General features: G+C 44.1%; 1 protein-coding gene across 2 annotated transcripts in view; it reads left to right on the forward strand.

The window, feature by feature from the left end:
• tln2a (talin 2a) overlaps positions 1–17019 on the forward strand; it is an 86330-nt gene that overhangs the window by 49199 nt on the left and 20112 nt on the right. For both annotated transcript variants that reach the window (XM_070958749.1, XM_070958757.1), the window contains exons 14-31: positions 1103–1283; positions 1451–1564; positions 1784–1892; positions 2388–2596; positions 3621–3719; positions 4339–4506; positions 5478–5612; positions 5957–6116; positions 8216–8382; positions 11020–11148; positions 11796–11909; positions 12126–12239; positions 12694–12828; positions 13158–13286; positions 13497–13599; positions 14803–15011; positions 16371–16490; positions 16755–16952. In XM_070958749.1, the coding sequence (XP_070814850.1) occupies positions 1103–1283; positions 1451–1564; positions 1784–1892; positions 2388–2596; positions 3621–3719; positions 4339–4506; positions 5478–5612; positions 5957–6116; positions 8216–8382; positions 11020–11148; positions 11796–11909; positions 12126–12239; positions 12694–12828; positions 13158–13286; positions 13497–13599; positions 14803–15011; positions 16371–16490; positions 16755–16952 (2593 nt within the window). The remainder of the gene's footprint in view (positions 1–1102; positions 1284–1450; positions 1565–1783; positions 1893–2387; positions 2597–3620; positions 3720–4338; positions 4507–5477; positions 5613–5956; positions 6117–8215; positions 8383–11019; positions 11149–11795; positions 11910–12125; positions 12240–12693; positions 12829–13157; positions 13287–13496; positions 13600–14802; positions 15012–16370; positions 16491–16754; positions 16953–17019) is intronic.

A 17019-nucleotide genomic window follows, 5' to 3' on the forward strand; every position in this document is an offset into this window, starting at 1 on the left:
GGCCCTCTGTCACAAATGAACACAATCGTGCTGCCTGCTGTTAAATCTCTCCTATAAACACACTCGCACACAAAGCTGAGAAACAGAAACATGTTCTCTTTTTTAGTCTTCTTTTTAGTCACTTTTCTCCCTTCTTTTTGGTCTTGTCTTAATGTGTTTGCAGCCGTTCCAGCTTGTCCCTGATATATATCTACTGTACAGCTGCATTTTGCACTGTTATTTGGCCTCTGTATTAAGTTGATGGTGTATTTCTGGATGCATCTGTATGTCATGCGTGTATGTTCAAGTAGGCATTTAGTCAGGTCTTAGTTTTTTAAGTAAAATTATTTTGTTTGATTTTGCTTTAAGTCACAAATTTTTGACATGTCTGACTGGAGGCAGAGCACAGCTTGGTCCTGTCCTTGCCTTGAACGCGCTTTGTCTCTTTGTGTAGTGTTTTCTTTCTAGCCTTAAAATGGAAGTATTTTGTGCCTAGCATGCCGTGAAAGATGCAAAGATGCAAAGAGATTTTGGTGAAAACGAGGTCTGTGATGTTGAGATGAGATGAGACGTTAAACAGAACCAGGTCTGTTTTCAGTGCAAAGTCACTCAGCTACAAAATGAATGATTCTGTCCATACTGCCCCACAAGACAGAGAGCAGTAACTAAAGACGGGTTAGCCAAATTTTCTTAAGAAGGTTATTTTACATTCTGCCTGTGCTGTTTTCAGTCATGGTAAAACAAATGTCTAAAAATCACATTTTGGTCTCAACTCCAATTTTTACCAAAAGTGTACTGAATGTGTTTTGGCTTTGTAGTGTTGAATAGCTCAGTGCAACGCTTACAGAATAATCATGAATTATTGGAAAGGTTCATGTTGTTCTCATTCCCACAAGCACTCTCTCTCTTTTGGTTATTATGTGAATACCGTGTTTCAAAATCTAACCAGGCAACACTGAATGGAAACCTTGACAGATTTACTCTCGAAACGACTTGAGAATTGTTTTTATGCTGTGTGTATCCTTCTATTTTAACTTAAGACGGGACGTCATTTGAAAAACACGCCGTTTTAGTGTTGAACATCTCCGTATGCTGTATTCACTGCCTGTTTGTGTACCTGCAGGTCCACCATCCTTCAGCAGCAGTTTAACCGTGTGGGCCGGGTGGAGCATGGCTCAGTGGCGCTGCCAGGGGTGATCCGCTCTGGCTCCATTGGCACAGAATCACTCAGCATGGGCACCATGCCATCTGCTCAACAGCAGATCACAATGGGTCAGATGCACCGTGGACACATGCCACCTCTGGTAAGAACAGCGAAGTGACTCTTAGTGTGATGTTTGTGCCTCTCCTTTGACTGAAGTCTGTCAAAGGTGTATGTCAGTCATACACAAGTTTGTTCTAAGTGGGCAGATGTATCATCAAACCTCCACTCTCACCTTCACTCCTCATGGCGATCATTCTGTGTCTGTAGAGTTCAGCACAGCAGGCCCTGATGGGAACCATCAACACCAGTATGCAAGCTGTGCAGAAGGCCCAGATTGACCTCGGGGAGGTGGACAACCTGCCACCACTGGGACAGGACATGGTACTGTACAGTGCACACACGTGTCTATAAATAACATAAAGCCCTCACATCCTTACACACATTATGGTCATGTGAAGCAGCCGCAAAACAATATCCCAGTAAATAAAATGATCCTTTTCTCTGTACATAGTGTTAAATCATGGCACTGCCTGCAGATTGCTTGGAGATTTATGCATGAAAAGTAATGTGCTTTGTTGTGGGCTATGTCTGTGTGCCAAGGCGTCCAAGATGTGGATCCAGAACAAGATGGACGAGTCAAAGCATGAGATCCACTCCCAGGTCGACGCCATCACTGCAGGAACCGCCTCTGTTGTCAACCTCACAGCTGGTCAGTGACGTTGGCATGACTCAGCAGAATGTGTTTGTCTGCTCCCAAGGCTTGGCTTTACCGCAGTTCCCCGGCAATAATGTCACTGTCTCGTAGAAGAAGGCAACATTATCTATTGTTGCATAGCCTCTGTGGGATTTATTATGAGCCTTTAAGAACCCTTAATGAAACCACTGAGAATGTGAAGACGTGTTCCAGCAGTTTTAGGAGTGCTTTTCTTCTGAGTTGAAATGATCTGGCCAATTAGTGAAAACCCTTCCATCACTTTGCTGTTCATTAGCATCATTGTGGATCCTGTGTAAAGTCTAATAGTTCCATCACATCCTGCCTTGGTTTGGTGAATTTTGGCTCTGTGCCTCTCTGATTGATGACACTTTTTCCTCATCATTTCCCCATGTGTTTCTGCAGTCTCTCTAAGTTCGTTTTATTCACATCTCCAGTGCTCATATCTGTCTGATGGCGCTTACTAATTCCGTCCTGTCTCCTCGTGCTCAGGTGATCCGACTGACACAGACTACACCGCGGTCGGCTGCGCCATCACCACCATTTCCTCCAACCTGACAGAAATGTCAAAGGGAGTGAAGCTTTTGGCTGCGCTGATGGAGGACGACGTAGGTGGAGGTAATGACCTGATGAGGGCCGCCCGGACACTTGCAGGGGCCGTGTCTGACCTGCTGAAGGCCGTGGAGCCGGCTTCCGGAGAGGTGAGCAGAGGAACCTCAAACTCTGAGATAATGACACCATGTCTAGTCAAAGCGTTTATACAGTACATTTTAGTATGTTGTCCATTATGTCATCAGGTTTTCTTCATTCTGTACTCTTTTTATAGCCCAAACCAAGTGGAGAAAAGAGTGAGGGCACATAGACAGAGAGGAGAGATTGTTAGAAAATGGAGAACATTGCGTGAAAGAGAAGCCTGACTCTGGAGTCGAGCCCTTACAGCAATAAAACTCACCGTTTGTGTTACTTGAAATGCCGGATTCTGTTTGTGCCTTTGGTTGTCTGTGAAGTGATTTTTTTCCCCCATCCAAACTGACAACCTAAAAAGTTAATCAGATTTGCCACGCAGCTCTGCTCTGAGACAGTGTATCATCTCTTCATAATGCAGCGTGTCTCCTGCTCCTCCAAACTACACCTAATTACATTAACATCCCCTGTCCAGCTTCAGCTAACTGAATTGTCCTGGTCGGTCCGAATAAAGACCTCAGACTGAAGCTGGGATGAATGTCAAGCATCTCGTGCTTTTCTGAAAACAGATCGTGCTTAAAATATGCTGTAAATGACACACATGCTAATGCAGTCTGCATCTGCTTGGACTGCAGAAATGTAATGTTCTCACGGAGGTTTGTTGCTGTGGAAGTATCATTGAAAAGTTAATGTACTGCACATTTGTTGTCTGTTAATCTGCATAATGCACAGGCCTATCTAGCTCTGGGGCAACCTTGAGCTTTACACATTTGTGCATTTATGCATGTAAGTTGTTGGAAAGATAACTTGTAGCCTGTAGGAGAGTTAGATGAAGAAATCTGGGCTGGTTGTTACAGTTAAATGTGTCGTAGTGTAGCAATTTTTTAACTTATTTTGTGTTTGAACAACTCAATCCGATGACAATCTGCAGCATACAGCCCAGTGAAACACTGCACAGTTGGGTACAAGCCATGACTCAAGGAACAAGATGATTTTGACATCCTAATGCTTTTCTGTGTGCGTGTGTGTGTGCGCGCACAGCCCAGACAGACTGTACTGACAGCAGCAGGCAGCATCGGCCAGGCCAGCGGAGACCTCCTGCGCCAGATTGGAGAGAGCGAGACTGACGAGCGGTTCCAGGTAACGCTGCACCCAGTCCACCTATGATCAACACCTCACAGCCTGTGTCCTGCTCAAAGGAGCCCTGAGGAACTGCCACTCAGTTAATCAAAAACCCACTGTCGCCAGGGGAATTTGGAGGAAAGCTAGCTTTTGCTTTAATCGAATGCTATTCTAGCTGTTACGCTTGTGTTTTCCTTTCATGCAGCTCGTACTTGGCTTAGACTATGTTTGTCAAGGTTATATGAAGAACAGCTTTTCTCCAGCCTGCCTGTCACACACTGTGGTGTATTTCTGTATTTTAGTCATTAGTAGTAAAGTAACTCCAAAATGATGAGTTGTACAGATGTGCAGTGGGTAAATTGTTTTGTTTTTTATTAGATTAGATTGTTGATGCTGCCCTTTTTATGACATCTCTATTGTTAAGTATGTTTATGTGTACACTGTACACTGAACACTGTTGCGTTTCCTGTTACAAGTGAAATAAGATGGCAGTTAGATGTCTACAGACATAATCCTCCAACTGCTGCAGTTAATTATAATTCAACCGTTATCTGCTCTATGTAAATGTAAATGCCAGCATAATTTCTTACCTGTTGAAAGAGAATGCGATGAATATCTTTGCCACCTGTTGTTGTAGGACATCCTCATGAATCTGGCCAAAGCAGTGGCCAACGCTGCGGCCATGTTGGTCCTGAAGGCCAAGAACGTGGCCCAGGTTGCAGAGGACACCGTGCTTCAGAACCGTGTCATTGCCGCCGCCACCCAGTGCGCCCTGTCCACCTCCCAGCTGGTGGCATGTGCCAAGGTACAAGACCATGATCTGAATAAACCTGTCAACAAAAGAAAAACCCCAAGACTGCTGAATATTCACCACCGCTACCGTGCATGACATATGAGACGCATTGTACTAAATGGCTCAAATCATACCAGTGTTTGTGTAATATGCACCCAATTCCCAAAAAGTAAATTCAGTTGATATTATGCAAATGCTTGGAACTGATGCACTGGTGGTGTAATGTTTTCTCATTTATTCTGATCTGTCTCGGTTTTGAATATTACACTAGAGGTGGTGTAAAGATATCACTCGGGAAGGTATTGTTAAAGCTGTTTGCTTGAGTGCATGACAATAATTCCCCATTTGCTGTCTCATAAGTAGAGTGTGCAGTGGGGTTTGGTAAATAGAGATTTTTTTCATTCAAATTTGAATAACCTGCTATTCATCTGCAGCTGGAAAATAAGTATTTTTGGAGAGTGAATGTATCAGGATGCACCGAGGCAGTGTTAAATACCCCGTGCCCTCATCATATTTGCAGATCTTTAATTGTACAACCCACATGCCTCTAATTAGCTTAAATGCCCTCCTGGCTCCCAACCTGAATAGTTGCGTTTACTAAACAAACCCCCGCTTCTCTGCATGGCAGCGTGAGGAGAGCCATCTGCTGAATCCCTTTCAGATCTTTTCTCCTCTCCTTTTTTTTCTTTCTTCTGTTCTCTGCGAAATGTGCTTTAGTGATGAAAAGAGTGTTCAGCAGCGCATTTATTCCAGTGTAAAATATGTTTTGCATTTATCTTTGAAGGAAATTAGATGGAGATTACTTTGGGCATTGTTGAATTGTTCCAATTTCCAGATGAGAGAAAGCAGTATCTTTTTTTTATTTTAGCTGGGGAAAGACATTTGATGTTGATTACTTTAGCGCCATGTGATGCCGTTATCTCCCCTTCATGTTGGAGATGGAATTGGAATTGAAGTTTCACACTTTTCACTTGCTGCTGTAGGTGGTGAGTCCCACCATCAGCTCGCCGGTGTGCCAGGAGCAGTTAATCGAAGCTGGAAAGCTGGTGGATCGCTCGGTGGAGAGCTGCGTCCAGGCCTGCCTCTCAGCCACAGAAGATGGCGAGCTCCTCAAACAGGTCAGCTCGATTAAGACACAGACAAACGCTGCGCTCAGCTCTATTGTTCCATGTGCCATTTTTAGTTTTGCCTCAGAAGATAACAAGCTACATCACATGTATGACCCAGACAACCCAAAACGAGTTGGCTAGAATACTGATTCTCCAGCTCGTTCCATTTAAATCGCACCAGCCATTTTTTTTATGCAGGGTATTCAGCTCATGCACTGACACACGACTTAAGAAGCAATGAGGATAATGAGTCCTGTGTGCTCCTCCCCACCCCGATGGAATAAGAAGCAGGGAATAATGCAGCTTAAGAAACATGGCACTGATGTTGATGGTGTGCATCTCCTGTGTTGAAGGTGAGTGCAGCAGCCAGCGTGGTGAGTCAGGCCCTGGGAGATCTCCTGCAGCATGTTCGTCAGTACACCTCAAGGGGAGAGCCCATCGGCCGCTACGACCAGGCGACAGACACCATTATGACCGTCACTGAGAGCATCTTCAGCTCGATGGGAGACGCAGGTGAGTGAGAAAGTGAAGGATTTGGGGGGACTTTGGGCAATGCTGAAAAATCCAGAAAAATGTGTTGAAATGAAGGGACATTTGTTGGCAATTAAGTAATTATGTACGGTACTTAGGTCAAGGAACAGGTTAATTAATTTCCCTGTAAGTCAGTCAGTCAGTCATTAGCAGAAAAGTACAGGCAGCTACATTCAGGGAGGTTTTAGTCTTTATGAGCCGTGCGAGCTGCACAGCTCCAGGGATGGCAATATCTGTCTTTCTAGTCCATCGCTCTGGTCCAGACTGAAATATCTTATCAATTATTGGATGGGCCGGCGTGGAATATTGTACAGATGTTCGTGGCCCGCAGAGGATGAAGCCTACTGACTTTGGTGGTTTACAAATAAAGAAGAACATGCTGGAAAAAATAAAAGCCAGAAACTCAGAGCAGTGAGCTGATTGTTTGTGAGCGGCTGATCATTGCACTGGTTTTTGTTCAATATCACGCAAGCTGTCCTATTCTGAATTTGATTTGGTCATAGTGGTTGTAATTAAGTACATGTTGCATTTTTTTAACCAGACCTGAGGAAGGTTCAACCCGAATCTGCCTGATAATATTTTGGTTTCTTTCAAGATGAGATGAGATTTAACTTTATGAATCCCCTGCCAGGGGAATTGGGGTGTTACAGACAGCAAGCAATAGTAGCAGGAATAAGAAGGAGATGTAGAAGAGAATAAAAAATACAGAATAAGGTAAAAAATAAAAAATCAACTATATCTGTAAGCTGTGGCTAAAGATGTCCTGCCTTAGCCAGATATCTTGTATATCCAACCTTAGTCTTAAAACTTGCTTTCCGCAGCTCTAAAGTTTCTGAGTCGATGTTGCTGCGTAGAACCGTCCCGTCTTCTCCTCAGAGAGAGCGGCATGATGGTGGCTTTGAATGGACCGCTGTCAGCCCTGCTGAAGCCACAGAGAAAAAGCTGACAGTGATGTTCACAAGCCTGACAGCAGAGCAAGGCAGATGGAAAGAGATGCGCAGCGAGTGGCCCGACCCAGCGGTCAGCGTCGCTGGATTGATTGGCTCGATAGACAAGCAGGACGCTGTGTGCGCTGCCTGAATACATATGCCAGTTGAAGAGTATCGCCTTTGAACTGGTGTCAAATGTGCCATTCAGGTACAAATATGAAATGTGATGAGGAAATTGAAAAAAAGAGTGACTCCCTCTGTAGTGCAGTGTCGGCAGATCAGCTGATACATTCACATGAATTATAGAAGCCTTCTGCCAAATAGCGTCTGTGGTGTGCCAGGTCTGCTTTGACAGAGAGGATAGAGACACCAGTCCCTTTCTCGTCCCCTTTGTCTTATCCCATTAGTCTGATAAACCGCATGTTTTCAGAGAGAGTCGAAAACACCGGGGCTACTGGAACAGTTGCATCCAACTGTTTCTTCACAAGTGGATTACAGGTGTGCTTACATTACACACATCTGATCAGGGAGACAAATGCAACTGGGCAAGAGATTCAGCCACACTGAGCTGATGGAAATTTGTGTTTCTTTTATCTCTTGTTTTCTCCCACCAGCTGCTTTTTAAAGTCAACATCAAGCAGTCACATTAGGAGTCAATTCGCTACGATTTTGACAAGTAAACTTTGAATTTCTCCTTTCTCCCGATACAAAATTAAATGGAATCAAATTAAAAATCCATGCAGTTTATTGAAATATTTATCTCCTCCGCTAAGGTTTGCCAGCATTGCATCATTATTTCTAACTTGCACAGGAGAAAACAGGAGTTTGGATATTGTTGCAACAAAGAAACAAAGATGGATTTATTTCTTCTCTGTCCGTATTGTTCAAGGCTATAAACTCAGGAGGATTTCCAGCAAAGGCACGGGATTACGCAATGAAGTTTAAGGGCCAGTGTGTAGGATTTACAGGGATCTTTTGGCAGAAGTGGCATATCTAGTTAGCTGCTGTGAGCAACCTCACTGGTAGATGCCACTAAATCCCACACAGTGGTCCTTCATCATTAATCCACTGCTCTCTAATCTTTCTCATCCCTCTGTCCTTCCCCCTTCACCTCTGCTCTGCCTCTGTCCTCTCAACTGTGTCTCCTCTCAGGGGAGATGGTCCGTCAGGCCAGGGTGTTGGCTCAGGCCACCTCAGACCTGGTGAATGCCATGAGGTCGGATGCTGAGGCCGAGGTGGACGTAGACAATTCTAAGAAGTTGCTGGCAGCTGCTAAACTACTGGCTGACGCCACCGCGAGGATGGTGGAGGCAGCAAAGGTGAGCGGCGTGTGAGACGAAGGTCGAATATTTATTGTGTTTATTCTCTTCTAACAGCTTGCACTTGCACCTCAGCTGCTGTCAAGAAAAAGTGAGTTTACTGAGCTGAGGGGGCTTGTACGAAGCAAGCTTTATTCCATGAATAATTCAAACAATCCAAAAATAATCTTGAAAAGTTTTATTTTAATCACAATAGCAGCATTTCTTAAGACCGGATGAAAATCTACAGTGCTGGCTTTTATTGCCTTGTACATTCTGGGCGACCTTTTCAGTGACAGCAAAAGGGAAAAAAGCTGAGCTAAATACCCCAAGAAGAGTGAGCCAGAGAGAGAGAGAGGGTGTGAGAGTGTCCAAAGTGCAATGGGTCTGCAGTGATGTTTCCGGACTCTGGACATAATAAGTCCTGAATGGAGGACAGGTTGGCACCGGTGGTTTTCTCTGCAGTCCTGTCGGTCCATGTCGTCTGTTCTGTCCTGTCTGGTGGCAGATCCAAACCAGTGATGGATGAACAGAGAACAGACTGGATGACTGCAGAGTAGAACGGGATCAGCAGCTCCTGGGAGATTGAGGATAGAAACCTGAGGGTTTCCACACTGCTGTTGAGTATGTGATGAGGGACAGCGGTGGGGGACTTCTCCTGGCGTCCATTATCGTCTCCACAGTTTTGAGTGTGTTTAGCTCCAGCTTGTTCTGACAGTAGCAGAGGACCAGCTAGTCTGTATACAGACTCATCACGGTCCAGGATGAGGTAGATGACTGTAGTGTCATCTGGAAATTTCAGCATTTAACAGACGTGTCTCCTGAGGGTGTCGTCGGTGTAGTTTCAGTCTAATCCTTCAGTTTAAAAGCGGTGTACTTCCCCGTGTGAACAGCAGTCTGAGGACAGAATGAACGAGTGGTCTAAAGTTCAAAATTAGAGTTGAACCTTGAAGTATTTTAATCCGTACAGCCTTAAAATTCACCTTCCAGTTCTTCTTACACCTCAAATTTCCAGCTTAACATGATTAAGAGGACATCAAACTCTTTCTCGAACCAGACCGCTGAGGGGCAGGCTTAGCTGTGCCACTCATCCCATCTTCTCTAGCCAAACTATTTATGTGCTATCTCTCTCCATCAGTCTCATTATCTGTCTACAGGATCACACATTGATATTAATAATTCTCCACTTCCACCATGGAAATTAAATGATGCCCTCCAGCTGGTTTGACGGTCCAGTTTAATGCCAGACTTATCACCGTAACAGCTGCATATTTATCTGTGTCAATGCAGGCTGACACCTCAGTTACCATGGTAACTGATTGATGGAAGCGTGTGCAGTTTGGTTTTTGGACTGCATGTGTTACACACTGTGTTTTGGCTTATTTTGTAAAGCCCGTGCCAGGTAATGATTTGCTTTTTAGCTCTTTTTAGACTCTTCTTGTACACGTATTGTATCACTGTAAAGCAGACCCTACTTTTTGAAGGCTAGTCAGCTCTGAAAACACTATATAATTATGCAAATTGGCTGTTGAAATTAAATGGAATCAGCAGTTGCCAGCAGGCAGATGACAGCTGCAGAATCCACTGATTCCAAGCTGGTCACTATTTTACTGTGAAGTCAAATGTTGTGGAGAGTCTGGAAACATTTTCAACCTGTGAAATGACTTAACAGCAGAATTTCTGTTCGTGTGCTCGTGTGGCTTCTTCACAGTGATATCTGTGTCTGGCGACCTCTGCCAGCAGCGTGTGTGAGGTCAAACATTACCTTAATGATGCGGGTTTTCAGCAGCACGCACACCCACCTCTCTGTGCAGCTGCAGGTGAAGCCACCGAGTTCCCAGTTAATTAACCTAATGGCTGCAGGCTTAGCTCTCTCTCCAACAGCAGGAGACGCCGAGGTGCAAAGTGATATTAGTCTCCACAGAACCCGTTTAACTTGTACTGCTGGAGTCCTAAACAAGAAGATTAAAAAGAGCTGCTTATTAAAATGAGTAAACAGCATCTCTCACGGACACGTAGTGTCAACAAAAGAACTGATTCATGTAGTGAAGAGGAGCTGCAGCTGAGTTTGAGTGCAGTGATTAAGTCTGTGTCATTTCAAAGGTCTCTGCGCACTGATTGGATATTCTAAGACTGCTTGTATGAACTGATGGCAGCGTGTGGGTGTGTCTGCTGCTTGTCTCAGTAGGTGTGTGTGATGTGATGAGTGCTTACGCGTCACTCAGACACGATGTTGCTTTTCAAAGAAACAAAAAAGTGGAGACAAACCGTCTTTTTAAAGAGTGTGTACGTCATTCAGCCTGTGCTCTTTTCTTTTATGCTGGAGGCATTTTGCTTTCAGGTTGTCCGTCCATGAACGCGATATCAAGGAAATTCTTCAGATTTGGCACGCATGTCCACTTAAGGATGAACTGATTTGACTTTGCTGGTCAAACGCTGCCGGGTTGAAGACGTGTGTGAAGCATCCACATTTTAACAATTCGTAGCTTCTTTGCCGCAACATCCACATTTGAAGCATTGTTGTCGACCACTGGCTCACTGGTTCTGCTGGTTGAGCTTCCATTTCCATTTTCCCTTCCTGATAACCTGTTGTGTATTGTATTTGCTGATCTGTGTGTGTGTGTGTGTGTGTGTGTGTGTGTGTGTGTGTGTATTCAGGGTGCAGCAGCGTACCCAGAGAATGAGGACCAGCAGCAAAGGCTGAGGGAGGCCGCAGAGGGGCTGCGTGTGGCCACCAACGCTGCCGCTCAGAATGCCATTAAGAAGAAACTGATAAACAGACTGGAGGTCAGTGATGGCACATTTTTGTCCCAAGAGGAACAGCTGCATCAAGAAGAGGCTATCTCTAATACATGTTCAATACAGCTGCGTTTTTCACTGTTAAATATCCGTGTTTTTAGACAGATTTAGACAGACAGATTTATTTTTGCTGTTAGTCTTTTTTAAATGATCCTGAAAGAAACTAAATAGTCATCTGGTCATCAGGCATTGAAAAGGGCTCATTTTATTCAGGGTCATCTGACTCACAGCTCAGTACCACCAACTACAATATCCAACTCATTGGAAGGCTTTATGAAATTTACAGCATGTTACACTACAAGTTAGGTAGTGCATGGCCTTTTCTAGTTAGTCAGAACGGGAAATTTTAGTGTATGTTATTGTAGTTGTAATAATATTAAGATTTTATTAATAACTGACAATAATGTATCAACTAAGGTGACCAAACTCTTATTTTTGCTGTATTTACAATCTTACAGAGAATGTTACAGCTGCACACAGAAATTTAGCAAATGTAGGGAAACACAAATTCATGTAGAAAAATACCAGCACTGTGGTTTTCAGCTCAGCTGAAGAGAGACTGATACAGTGACGGAGAGCCACTGTTTAACCATATTGCACATGTGGATGTTTACATGGGTCTTTATATTCCTCAGAATGCTGCCAAGCAGGCTGCCGCTGCAGCCACTCAGACCATCGCTGCTGCTCAAAATGCTGCCGCCTCCAATAAGAACACTGCCGCTCACCAGCAGCTGGTGCAGAGCTGTAAGGTGAGGTTACTTTTGATGTTTTCTTCAGACTTTTCAGACGTTTCCTTCACACTGTTTTCTTTCTTATTCTCCTTGAATAGTTTTTTAGCAGCTGTTGACCGTCATTGTATTGTTGGCATTAAAGCTGCTTGTTTGATGTTATAAAGAATTGTACTGCAGAGGGGTTTTACCCTGAGGCTGTATTTTAGCCTGTGTCTGTATTCTGTGTATGAACAGGCAGTGGCAGACCACATCCCACAACTCGTCCAGGGGGTGCGTGGCAGCCAGGCCAAACCAGAGGACCTTAGTGCACAACTGGCACTCATTATTGCCAGCCAGAACTTCCTACAGGTGCGACACACACACACACACACACACACACACACACACACACACACACACACACACACACACACACACACACACACACACACACATTGTTAAAACTTTATGTCCTTACTCTCAAACCGAGTAGCTTCAGTCCTACATTGAGAACCAGGCTGCACAAAGTATAAATAGTGTTTCTGCCATGAGGGGATCCCTTAAAAATAGGCCTGTAACCTCTTTTTGGTGTAAGCAGGCAGTTAAAGAAGCAGTGGTGTGATGGGATTATGTGTTTAATGCCTCAGTGGCATTTTTAGAGCTGATGCAGGACTGTGGGGTTTCCACAAATACCACCACATAATTTAACCTTTGTTCCTCGTTGCACACAGCAGCATTTCGTTTTACAGGCTCTGAGGAAAAATATCATTCCCATTAAACATTTCAGACTCTTTTCCCTTCTGCTTCATTTTCCACTCTGCAGCCTGGTAGTAAGATGGTGACCTCGGCCAAGTCATCTGTTCCCACGGTGACGGATCAGGCTGCAGCCATGCAACTGGGTCAGTGTGCCAAGAACCTGGCCACCTGCCTGGCGGAGCTGAGGACGTCTGCACAGAAGGTAGAGCGCAGTCATATACGGGACAGCGCCTGCAAAAACCAACCTAATACACTTACATCAGTCCAGAGAGACACCGTGTAATGACCTTAATGGTTAAAGTCACAGCAAAATAATGTCTAAATGTCAATGAGCCTTGATGAGTGGAGTCTTTTTTCCATTAGCGTCATGTGTAACCTGCTGTCTGAGAAGCTTTTTAATTGCACAGTAGACTTGTCACATCAGTAACATTTGTTGGAGTTTCTTTGTTAAAAGATCACTTCTTGCAAGCGCAAAACATAAGCAGTAAGCCTTTTGACTGTTAGTAACAGCAGACTTCCTTTATGCTCCAGGCTCATGAAGCCTGCGGCCCCATGGAGATCGACTCTGCTCTCACTGCCATTCAGACTCTGAGAAGCGAGCTGCAAGATGCCAAGCTGGCTGCTGCAAACGCCCAACTGAAACCACTACCAGGAGAGTCGGTAAGAGACGTTTCAGATCCGTGAGACCGACTCGGGATTCATTCCTCCAAACTGAACATGAATAATGGCAGTTGCATTAGCTTCAATCAAGCTGTGCAAGAGATATTGACTAATAGCAACACACGCCTGAAGCAGTCAAATGGATTTGTGGCCAAATATTCAGTATTTAGTTACGTTTAAAGCTGGTTTATTTTGTCCCCTCTGCTTCAGTTGGAGAAGTGTGCTCAGGATCTGGGCAGCACCTCGAAGTCAGTGGGATCCTCCATGGCTCAGCTGCTCACATGTGCTGCACAGGGAAATGAACACTACACAGGTCGGTACTGCTCACATATTGACTCCACCATGAAGTCTAGATGGATAGATATCTCTTGACTCCTTAGTCAACAATGTGCAACTTTCACTGTGAACAAAATGATCCCAGCAGCCACCATGAGCACTGATGCCAGTTTCAATAAATCATTGATCTGATACATTTGCAGGCTAAATGTGACACAGCACTTTTGAAACTCAGTGCATCTTGTAGCTGCCAGCATCTTTTGCTTTCTGCCCACAAAGCTTCTTTCTCTCTTTCACATGACTTTAAAATATTTGAACCACTTGATATGATTGAATAACCTAATTACCCAATATACATACAGCATCACAATTCAGTTAATATTTTGTCCTGGTCTGACAGAGCTCTAACTAGGCCGCTCTGTGTGATGCAGTAGTGTAAAGCAGGGCGAATAAAGGTCTCAAACCAACATCTGAATACATCGTAACCACGTTTGGTTACAATCACTGAAGCCAATTTTTATGTAAAACAGAGCTTAAAAGCACAGGTCTAAAAATAAATTATTTCAAAACAGATTGCCCAATAGAAATTTCCATGATAACATCAGTGAAGTCAGATGATCCTGGCTCAGTTTTGGAACAATTGGTCCAGTGGTTTCGTTTGGGGATTTTTAGAAAATTGAGAAAAAGTTGCAAAATTTGACATTTTAGAGCAGAAGAGCAAAGATGCAGATGAGTTGATAGGCTAAAATGGTGAAAGAATTAGAGGCCTCCCTGAGGTCAATGAGTTTTATGTGCCTGAGTGCTGGGTGGAATTCGCACACACCTGCCCATTTTAATGACTTTTGGTCTTTCGATTTTAGTGGAGAAAAATAAGAAGGTGTGATGCAGTCGGAACAAAAACAGAGGGTTATTCACCTCGCCTGTTTTTGTTCTCGTCATCTTCTTTTTCATTACCTTTATAGGGTCCTTGGGTCTCCACAGAACCTCTAGAGAAATTCTCCTATCAAATTACATTTTGTCTGTGTTGCTTGTTGCAAGACATTTGTCAAGAGAAAGAATGCTTTCTATGCATTAAACAAACATCCTGCGCAAACAGGATGTCAGTCTTCAGGATTTGAGAATTAGTATATGATAAATATCAAATTGTAGAAATATATCTATGATGTCTCTGACTTCCTGTCCTGATTGTAGTTGTCGGTCACATCTACATACTCCGTCTTACCTGTGGTCCTGTGTGTAGGAATAGCAGCCAGAGAGACGGCTCAGGCCCTGAAGACGCTGGCACAGGCAGCCCGGGGCGTCGCTGCCTCCACCACGGACCCCAAGGCTGCTGCTGCCATGCTGGACTCAGCTCGTGACGTTATGGAGGGCTCAGCGCTTCTCATTCACGAGGCCAAGCAGGCACTGATTTCCCCCGGAGACGCTGAGAGTCAGCAGAGGCTGGCGCAGGTGAGGCTGGTTCAGAGTCGCTCGAGGGTATGGAGTCTATTCTGCATGTGTGTACTTCTTTTACACTGCGGTTGACTGTTGGCGCTGCAGGTTGGAAGGCTCAGTTCATCTTTCTGACAGACGACAGCACTGCTGCCATAAAGCTGACATCATCAAATGTCACTGCGGAGACAATTTTGCAAAACTCTCCAAAGTTGTCAAAACAAAATACACTTGCAACTTGTGAATCCATGAGATGTTTGTGTACAAGCACTGACTCACTTACTCTAACCCCATCCTCTCCGCCCTCCAACAGCACACAGTGTGTGTCTGTGTTTCGTGAATGTTGTTGTCCAGCAGCACCAGCGACAACAGTGAATTATGTTTTCTAGTTGTCCGTCCATCCCATTCTCACGAATGTGATATCTCACAAACACCTTGAGGGAATTTATTCAAATTTGGAGCAAATGTTCACTTGGATTCAAGGATGAACTGATTAAATTTTGATGGTCAATGGTCACTGTGACCAAGATAAAGTGACAACATCAGGATCAGACGTGCAGATTGTGACCATATTTCACATTTGGTCAGATACTGAACTGGTGACTTGGGTGTGTAATTGTATGTTAAATTCAATACATTACATATCCAACCGAGTATTTTAAGTTGTAACTCTTGGATGAATCTGAATTTGGAGTAAAACAGAAAAGTTTAATGATATTAAACATTTCATACAACCGAATCCCCTGTGTTTTACACAAAAGTAATGTGACTTTGTTTTTTATTTGTAACAAATTAAACAAGTAAATGTTTAATAGGCATGTAAAGGTGAAAAGTCAGCTCTTTTTACTCAACAGTGCCTCCATCTGTGCTCAATATTCTGCTTAATGTTTTCTCGTGGACAAAGTCTGAGCCAGATGAACGTGTACATCTGCTTCGTAAGACATGAAAGTGAACACCTGTCAAATACAGCAAGGGATTCCTCTAATAAACCTGGTGCCACATTTACAGGCCAAGGACATTGATTATTTATGTCTTGTCCTCTTCATGTTTTCTACACAAAATAAATAAATTCTATGCTTCTCAGTAGAAACTTGGAGAATCTAATAAAGAAATCACAAAAGCACAAACCAGGATGTTTTTTTAATGAAGAAAACTCTAATATATACTCGTCTGTCATTTGAAATTGCTTTGGGACATAAAACTAAATTAGGAAGCCTGTGCTGCTCTTAGTGATTGGTTGCCTGATCAAAGAGAACACGCAGGCATATTGGTTGATGTTTATACAAGAAAAAAAAAAAGCCAAATGGTGATATCAGTCATTCTTCAGGACTGCCTTGCCTCTCACCCAGTCCACTGTGAACCTGCTGTGTATTCCAGGTGGCCAAGGCCGTGTCTCATTCCCTGAACAGCTGCGTCAACTGTCTGCCTGGCCAGAAGGATGTGGACATGGCTCTCAAGAGCATCGGCGAGGCCAGCAAGAAGCTGCTGATTGAAACTGTGAGTTTGGTCTGTGACTCAACAGATCTCTGCCAGCAAAATTACCGTCATTTGTGTTTCTTAAAATAACCCGCAGCAAACAGATCCTCGAGGAATGTATCGAGGTGAATGACGCATACGAGTTAAAAGCAAAATGGACTGCTGTATAGATGCAGTGGTTTTTGCATTGTTGCTCTCTCCCTCATCACAGCAAAGGACTCAGTTTTTTTCAGTTTAATCTTAAATCACTGAGTGCTTGTCGTCTCTCTCTTCTTGTCCATTCAGATCCCTCCAGCCTCCAAGTCCTTTCAGGAGGCCCAGAGCGAGCTGAACCAAACGGCGGCAGACCTGAACCAGTCAGCGGGCGAGGTGGTCCATGCCTCCAGAGGCTCCAGCAGCCAGCTGGCGGTGGCCTCTGGAAAGTTCAGCCAAGACTTTGATGAGTTCCTGGATGCTGGGATAGAGATGGCCGGCCACACTCAGGTCGGTCACGTTACAGCGGTTTCACAACAATGTTGACGTCGCGTTGAAGTCATGTTGACGTGTGTTT

This window comes from Chaetodon trifascialis, chromosome 1, assembly GCF_039877785.1.
Source record: "Chaetodon trifascialis isolate fChaTrf1 chromosome 1, fChaTrf1.hap1, whole genome shotgun sequence".
NCBI classification, from domain to species: domain Eukaryota; kingdom Metazoa; phylum Chordata; class Actinopteri; order Chaetodontiformes; family Chaetodontidae; genus Chaetodon; species Chaetodon trifascialis.